General features: G+C 39.0%; 1 protein-coding gene across 1 annotated transcript in view; it reads left to right on the forward strand.

Annotated features, from left to right (window-relative positions):
• The window catches only part of LOC106883502 (exportin-T), a 56836-nt gene that overhangs the window by 3697 nt on the left and 43800 nt on the right, over positions 1–9339 (forward strand). The window contains exons 2-3 of the mRNA XM_052967618.1: positions 6882–6967; positions 8426–8479. Coding sequence (XP_052823578.1) covers positions 6882–6967; positions 8426–8479 — 140 coding nt within the window. The remainder of the gene's footprint in view (positions 1–6881; positions 6968–8425; positions 8480–9339) is intronic.

A 9339-nucleotide genomic window follows, 5' to 3' on the forward strand; every position in this document is an offset into this window, starting at 1 on the left:
CCCCCTCTTTGTAAGCTATTTGGTACCACTTGATTATTTTCCCTGATATCTTAAAGTATGTAGACACTGCCAAAAACTCGCAAATGTAGCACACCGTCCCACTCAGCTACACTGCTTGAGGAGTCTCTTAAATCGTCACTCTCCCTCTCTTAGAAACAACCAAATCTCTCACATTACACCCTACCGTTTTAACTACGTGTAATCTGGACCACATACGATAATGTAATCCAGATTATAGGGAATAAAATGAAGTGCTAATGATTGGAATGCATTTGAGCCAGTTTGGCACAATCTGTTGACGTGGACTAAACAACCTAAGTAAGCTTCTACGTGGTCATTTGACCTGCTAGAAATAGCAACCGAATTTCCCTAAAATCACTACTGTACTGTCTTAAGGAAAGGTGAAATTGAAGAAAGTATTGAAAATGTGAGCAGATAGTAAGTTTTAGGGGTTGCAGTTCTGGAGGTAAAGATTTGTGTGAACTGGAGAAGCTAAATGGGTGCATTGGTTGGGTGCAGGTTCGAGATTTTTGTTGTGATAAACACGAACTGCATGAAACATGATCTAGAATGTTTGTGTACCGACATAAGGGTGTTTTGTGGATTGCACATAGTCACCTATTTAGAAATATTTTCCTGACCCCTGAATTGGAATCTTTTAGAATGTTAGGGTTATAAGTGTGTGGTTGATCTGAAGTATTGTTCAGGGTTAACTTTGGAAGGTTTTAGTTGCAAATAATTCATGGGTATGAAAAAAGTTGAATAGTTGCAAATGTGCAGTGAATGACCCAGTCACTGCTCATTTAGTAAACACATTGAATGAGACATGTATTATGATATTTGCATTTTCTATTTATAGAAGTTTTAACATGTTCGCAAATGTGTCGAGGTTGCGTGACGATCACACGCGTGTGTGGAGGGCAGGTTGAAGTTGTCGATCAATGGGTGTATTCAATACTTACATTTGGAATGATGTTTAAATGTAAGTTACGGGTATTATGTGCAGATCTTTTGACAAACGTTTGTGGCCATAGGTGTGTGACCTGAAAATAGGGTGAAGAGGAAGATTTGTATGGGAAATGAAGGTATTTTGATGGGTTTTAATTGCGATTACACCAGAATTTGTAATCATTTATGTACCTTATACACTGTGTTGACCAAAGGGTCATAAGGTACCACATTGCACTGCATCAACTATATAGTCTCTCTAGCAAGACCTATTGGAAACTTTGCTCCGTCATTTGCTTCCAATTTTTGTTGATGTAATTATTGAGCCTACTGAATTAGAAGTCTCCTTTAAGTGAATGCTTACTGCTTGTGCAGTGTATTGAGTTAGAACTAAAGGTCTCAAGAACCACACTAATGGGTGGTTGTTGAAAAGGGATTGCTGTGAGATGTTTTCTGTTGTGGTTGTACTATGCTGGTGGCACGTAAAAAGCACCATTTAAGCGTGATCATTACCAGCGTCGCCTTACTGGCACTTGTGCCGGTGGCACATGAAAAAACATTTAAATGAGGTTGTTGCCAGTGCCGCTGGACTGGCTCCTGTGCAGGTGGCATGTAAAAAACACCATTTTAGCGTGGCCATTGCCAGTACCACCTGACTGGCCCTCGTGCTGGTGGCACATAAAAGCACCCACTACACTCTCGGAGTGGTTGGCGTTAGGAAGGGATTCCAGCTGTGGAAACACTGCCAAATCAGATTGGAGCCTGGTGCAGCCATCTGGTACGCCAGTCCTCAGTCAAATCGTCCAACCCAAGCCAGCATGGAAAGTGGACGTTAAACGATGATGATGTTGTTCATTGATGTTTATGGAGAATGAAAATGTCTTTCTAGGGCTGCATGTAAAATTATTAATAAGACACACGCAAACAATTAACAGAAGGTTTATTTACTGAACTTTGTGTTTTCTGTGTTGATTTTTGAATGAAGAATAAAAACAACAATTTGTACACACTGGGAGAGACCTACTACTGGGGTCTGGAAACAGTCACAACAGTTAGCAGTTTTTTTTTTTTTTTTATATGAAGATTTTGCATTATATAGTTCAGACATGGATGACATAGAAAGCAGACATGCTGCTGGGCTATGCTGTGTTGCACAGGATTGGAAACGTGAAACACCAACAAGGCACTTCTGAAGAATGGATGAATGGGTTTGTTGTTCCTTTGCCCTGCTGCACACACATGCACATGGCCCGGTGGTGTGTGGGATGGTAACATGAAACATCAACAGGGCACCGACCTCTGCCAAATTGGACAAAAGGGTTTTCATGAAATATTATACACTACTTATAATGCATAAGTTGTGTCAATATTTTATCGCCGGAAAATGACCTAAAGCAAAGATAAAGCCCAGTGCAGTATATTCAAATCCAATTAATCTGCATTTTTGGGGGCCCATTGTCGGTGTCGAAAATTTTTTTTAGTCAACAGCTATTTGAGGAGCCTGGTAAAATGTTTGTTACAAATTTGGAGGAAAGCGACTGGATAATCTTCAAGTTACAGGTTTGAATGCTGCAAAAATGCTTAAAAATGCGGTTTATCTGCCCCTGGGCGCACATTAGGCAAGAAGTTGAAAATCTTTTTGGCCCATGGCACTTCATTGACCCTATGTAATGCATGTGTAAAATTTCATTAAAATCGGTTGGTGGATCTTGAGTTTTAACGACATGACAAACACACAAACAGACACATCCTGTTTTTTTTTTATATATATATAGATATAAGCATTACATTTGATAGTACTGAATGTGAAAAGGTTAAACAAAGTGTAGTAAGACTATATAACTGATGCACAATATATATACTGACCATATGATGAAATACCATCCAGTAAAGTATCTATGTCACTCACATTGTGTAGTGAGGCATGTGTAACTGTATAGCTGAAAATGTTGTGTAGTGAGGCATATGTAACTGTGTAGCTGAAAATGTTGTGTAGCGTTGCATGTGTAACTATGTAGCTGAAAATGTAAAATACCTGTTTAGACTATATATTCAACAAAGTGTTCTGCAGTTTCTCACTTCTATCAAAGCCAAATTTTGTCTTGTGTTCTTTAAGGGCATTAAAATGTCATTTTAATGCTCTTGATCCACCATTCTTGACCACTGATCAGAACCTGGGTTGTATCTAATTGTTGCATTTGTAAAACAGTAATAGCAAAAATTTGGTTATCTAGGATCCAGATCTGATTGTTATTAGAGTAACAGGTAGGTGTTTCAGTGGCAACATGTATACAGCAAAATATGATTAAAATGTGCCAAATACAGTACATGTTTGGCTGTTGGTGATTTGGCATGGCTAATTGGACATGAAACCTGTTTTGGTAACAATACCCTTTGACTCTGGAGGCAAACATGTATGTATAGAAGTATTAACATATAGTAGAGACGCATTACAACTTTTTAATTACTCTCTTTTACTTGTTTCAGTCATTTGACTGCGACCATGCTGGAGCACCGCCTTCATAGTCGAGCAAATCGACCCCAGAGCTTATTCTTTGTAAGCCTAGTACTTATTCTATCGGTCTCTTTTGCCGAACCGCTAAGTTACGGGGGCGCAAACACACCAGCATCGGTTGTCAAGCGATGCTGGGGGACAAACAGACACACAAACATATGTATATATATATATATCTATATATACATATACGACGGGCTTCTTCCAGTTGCCGTCTACCAAATCCACTCACAAGGCTTTGGTCGGCTCGAGGCTATAGTAGAAAACACTTGCCCAAGGTGCCAAGCAGTGGGACTGAACCCGGGACCATGTGGTTGGTAAGCAAGCTACTTACCACACAGTCACTCCTGCGCCTATAATTGAACATGATTGAAATAAGCATTTTCCCTCTCCCCGTACACATAATGCAAAGTATGCCCGCGCACACACAAACAGAAGTATGGTTGAGAATGAGAGAAACATTTGACGTCAGTGTCAAATTGGTGATACCAAATGGGCAGTACCAAAACAGCTGTGCCAAAAGGTTTTGTGCTCGTGTTTCAGGAAGAAAATAATCATCTAGTATTTCATCATTTTTGTTCAAGTTACCTGACATTCGTGTCACCTGACATTTGTATCCTTAGCAATGTCTTAGTTCATATGTACTACCTGTCCTCCTCTGATTAAGCAATAAAATGCAATCAAGAATAAAATCAGTATGAAAGAGGCAGAGCTCTTGGCACACTGATTTCATAATTCCAAGCCATTTCTCAAGAATTTTACCAATATAAATGTCACTCTTTTTATTTTAAATTTGTGTTCTTATGATTACTTAAGAAATCAATTATTACAAAATGACTATTGAATTTTTTCCAAGGTTATCTTTAATGATCTTCTCCATACATCATATGGTGTATCCATACTCGGTGCTATATAAAAATACATCACTGGGTGTATATGTACTCAATACTCTATCATCAATATACATAACTGTGTATATAGTCAGTGCTGTATCAATATGCATCATTGAGTGTATATGTATGCAATACTATGTCAATATGCATTTATCATCAGCATCATTGTTGTCATCATTTTACGTTTTCCTTCTTTACCAGTATGGATTGGATGAGCTGTCTTGGTTAGAACCAGTTCTTACTTGGATTTGCTGTCCTATATACATTGGAGGACTATTGTCTTCATCTCATATTCCATTCATGGCTTGTTTGCTATGGATGAATACCCTCTCTAAGGCCAACCACTTTGAAGAATGTACTGAGTGTGTTTTGCAGTATCAGTGCCAGAAGCATTGTTCCAAGGACTAAAGGGTTACATTGTACTTCTCTTGTCTCTGCCTGTTTGCCAACCACTCTACAGAGTACCGAGTGCATTTTATCATAGCACATTAGTGAGGTTACCTTGTACCCCACAAGACTAAAAAGTCCTACCTTCCTATATATATTGTCTCTGTTCATTCAAGGCAGCATGACCAGAAATAATGAAAATATGAAGAGAGATGTTAGAAATTGAACTAAGTTGAACGGATGAGAGAAGCAAGAGTATAATTTGGGGAATCAGTCTGATGAGGAGGAGAGAATGGCAGAAGAGGAATGAAAGAGAATGTAACAACAGCTACATGTAATATTTGTCAGTGGATGACTCTTCAGATGTTGGGTCTCACAGGGGATGACAGGACTGAGACATCTGGTGATTTACTGTGCTTAAGGCATGTCAAGCTAAGTAAAATTGTGGCTGTCTTTGCATACAGGTATGTGGCTTGCACCCCTCTTCAGGTGAGCGTTCATAATCTTGTGGGTGCTGGTGGCATGTAAAAAGCACCCAGTACGCTCTGTAGAGTTGCTGGTATTAGGAAAGACATCCAGCCATAGAAACCATGCCAAAACAGACATGGAGCTAAGGCAGCTCTTCAGCTGGCCATTTCCTGTTGAACCGTTGAACCCATGCCATCATGGAAAACGGACGTTAAATGATGAAGTGAGCTGAGGGAGAGGGCGTGGTTGGTTAGCAATAGAGAAGGGTAATGGTAGGGTGTATTGGGGAAGGATAGATTTAATGCAATCACTCTCTACCCAGGTATTGTGACTGGAGAGAGATGTGGAACTATATGGATGGTGATAAGTGGAGATTGCATATTGACAGGTGCATACCTTGCAATGAGTGGCTTCTTACATTGAATAGGAAAGAAGGGGAGTTTTGAAGGGGTGTGGGGAGGTGTTGTAGCAAATGGAAACTTCACAGGTGTTTTCTTAACCTTTTTACCCTTGTGTAACCCTTAAAATAAATTACATATCTCACAGAACCCCTGCACACAAAAAATTATATACTATATCTTTCTCATATTTTTTCCACTGTACTTCACATGGTAAATATCGTAAATATCATTATATGGTTATAATTTTTTGATAACATAATAGGTTAGACAGGATGATGTCTATATTACAATAACCAATAATATGTTGTGCATGTATAGTGATATGATCATGAAATTAGCATTAGCTTATCTCACTCTCTCTCATGGAACCCCTATGAACCTTTTGTGGAAGCCTGGTTGAGAGACGCTGCTTTACAGGAACATAACCAGTTTGAGAGCTGGTGTAGCTATATTATACATCCTAGTCTTTCCATTATTACCACCATTCTAACATTCATTCTGTCATGCTTTCATGGTTGGGCAAGTTCTTTGTAGCACTGTTTGTTGCCAATTATCACTCTGTTGTCATTTCCTTTGTGATGTCCAGCAGCAGTTTGAGATCAGTTTTCACAGCTTCATCCCATACTTGCCTAAGTGCCCTTCTTCCATCTACTTCGAGCTCTCGGCACTTTTTAATACAGCCATCACCCTCTTTATACATCGCCTCGCTGAACCAGCATTGCTTTACTTCTCTCTTGTTTATTACATCTAATTTCCTACGCACAGCTTTTCTTTCGGCTTATTTGTCCGTCCCCATTCATACACATTAACAGTACACCTCTTGTAGCGGATGTTTAGTTCATTTCTTTCTTGGGCATCCATTGTTAACAATAAATACATATAGAATTTAAACCTATTTTATTTTGTTTTATGCATTCCCTGGGGAGCAGCGGGGGCCTGGTTATTTTCATCATCAACCCCTGGATATTCTGACTTCAATTGTAGGACTCAGGGGCCTGGTTACCTGGTTTCCATGGCATGTAAGTGACCAAGATCACAACATTCCTCTTGAACAGGACATCAGTCCGTCACAGGTTTACTCATTTACCACTACACTAACTGGAGCAATGGGAAATAGTGTTTTGTTCAAGAACACAATGCACTACCCAGTCTGGGAATTGAAAACGACCTTGTGATTATGAGGGGAACACCCTAACCTCCAGTTCACTACTTTCTAAAACTAATCTTTGCTTTCCTTTTTTGTTATTTCTGTTTTCTTATCTATTTCAGATATTGACTTATTTTGAACTGCTGAAGAGATCAGACGATGGTTGGAAACTCTGTATTACTGCCTTTACTTGTGGCAAATACAACAGGTCTGTTTATAAATAACATTGTATTGACTTGTTTGAATTCCTGTGTGTGTGTTTAAGTGCAAAATTAGCTTATGACAGCTTTACATAACTATAAGATGGGTGTTATGTTAGAATGATTGTTGCTTCCAGAGAAGATTGGAATTTTGAGAATGTCTTAAAAAATGTCTTTAAATATATTTTTTGAGAATTATTCTGCTAGATAAGGAATCTAAAAGATTAGGACAATGAGACTTTAAATTGTGCTTGTTAATAAATTTATAATTCTAGAGACAAGAGTAAAGAAGTTTGAGCAAAATAGTGTACGAGTTTGTTGTTACTTGATGAGAAAATGAAGGGTTGGGTCTGGCATTTTAGGCTTTGGCATCTTTATCAAAAAGAAACAAAAGTTCTGTGTGTCCATAAATTATATGTTCAGATATATTTCAACCCCAAAATGCAGAACTTTTATTTTTCTCTCTTCTTTGATGAAGGGCCTGCAAATATTGGATCTCTTCATTTCGTCAGTAATTTATTTGAACTACCACACTGCCTCCGGTACAAACTCATGCTGGTTTACTTTGTATTTTTAACTATTTCAAAACAGTGACTCATTTTCTTTTGTTCTTTTTATTTCACTAGCTGTGTATAAAATCAAGATATAAAAAAAAGTTGCTTAAAAAAGTATGAGACACTATTTACAAAGAAGAGAATAAAATGTTCTTAGGAATGTAATGAAGTGTTCATTATTGAGAATGCACTAGTCGGGCTAGTGAGGTCATGGAAAAGGATTATAGTAAAAAAAGCTATCATTGTAAGAGGAGCACTGTCTGCAAACAGGACTGGCTCTAGGGTTTACTGGCACCCTAGGCAAGCTGAGTGGAAACGCAATGGCCCAGTGGTAAGGGCAGCGGACTCGCGGTCATAGGATCGCAGTTTCGATTCAAGACTGGGCGTTGTGAGTGTTTATTGAGCGAAAACACCTAAAGGCTCCACGAGGCTCCGGCAGGGGATGGTAGTGAACCCTGCTGTACTCTTTCACCACAACTTTCTCTTACTTCCTGTTTCTGTTGTGCCTGTAATTCAAAGGGTCAGCCTTGTCACACTGTGTCACACTGAATATCCCCGAGAACTACGTTAAGGGTACACGTGTCTGTGGAGTGCTCAGCCACTTGCACGTTAATTTCATGAGCTGGCTGTTCCATTGATCGGATCAACTGGAACCCTTGACGTCGTAAGCGATGGAGTGCCAACAACAACTCGCAAGCTGAACTTAAGCGTGTACAAACTGATGGTTGTAGAAATTTCCTTGTCTTTGGCACCCTGGGCAACTGCCCAAGTTGCTGTTACTTTGAGCTGGCCCTGTATGCAAAGTCACAAGACTGCACATGATGTTTACATGCATTGCTTCATTTCAGACATTTAATTACGTTCTCTGTTTAACAATAACCATTTGTGATAAAGATTATGTTTTTGTTTCAGTGATAATGCCAGATTTTTCTTCCTTCAAGTTTTGGAGTCATATCTTAAGCAAAGGTATTTAATATATTTTTTTCTCAAGAAAACCTTGTTTTAAGGAATTATTCTTTAACTAGCTGACCCCATGCCATAAAAAATGACAGCTAATTGCAGTATTTTATATATAACTATGGATGGTAAAATCAAATTAATACATTTGTCAATGTTATCTCGTGGTTCGCTTTTAAGATGTGACATCAATCATCGTTTGTTACTGAAAGGATGCTGGTTCACACATTCACATACTACCCTTCTACACATACTCACATAGTTGAAACGCTCCCACTACCAGTTTGCCATCACCTCTTCCTTCCTTATTCATCTATCACCCCTTCCTTTCTTGTTCATATGTTGTGAACGAAAAATACAAGATTATTATTATAGTAGATTGTTTTTTCTCTACTTTAATTCTTTCCAAGAAACAATACGGTTTTCATTCATATTAATTACTGGCAATTATACATCCTCCTTCTCCCTCCCTACATCTTCCTCTTCTCCCGCCACCCCCCAAACATGAAAATTTGGTAATCAAATAATTTTATTTTGATTACCAAATTTTTGAGGTATCCATTTTGCTCCGTTGGATGTGTAATGTCAATGTGAATACCCGTCAGAGTGTAAGTATCTTGAGAGAAAAGCTGAACATTAGAAGCATCAGTTGTGGTGTGCAAGAGAGACGATTGCGCTGGTATGGACATGTGGTGAGAATGGATGAGGATAGCTGCGTGAAAAAGTGCCACACCCTAACAGTTGAGGGAACCCGTGGAAGAGGTAGGCCCAGGAAGACCTGGGCTGAGGTGGTGAGGCAAGACCTTCGTACATTGGGCCTCACCGAGGCGATGACTACTGACCGAGACCTTTGGAAATGTGCTGTGCGT

Source organism: Octopus bimaculoides, chromosome 4 (genome assembly GCF_001194135.2).
Source record: "Octopus bimaculoides isolate UCB-OBI-ISO-001 chromosome 4, ASM119413v2, whole genome shotgun sequence".
Lineage (NCBI taxonomy): Eukaryota > Metazoa > Mollusca > Cephalopoda > Octopoda > Octopodidae > Octopus > Octopus bimaculoides.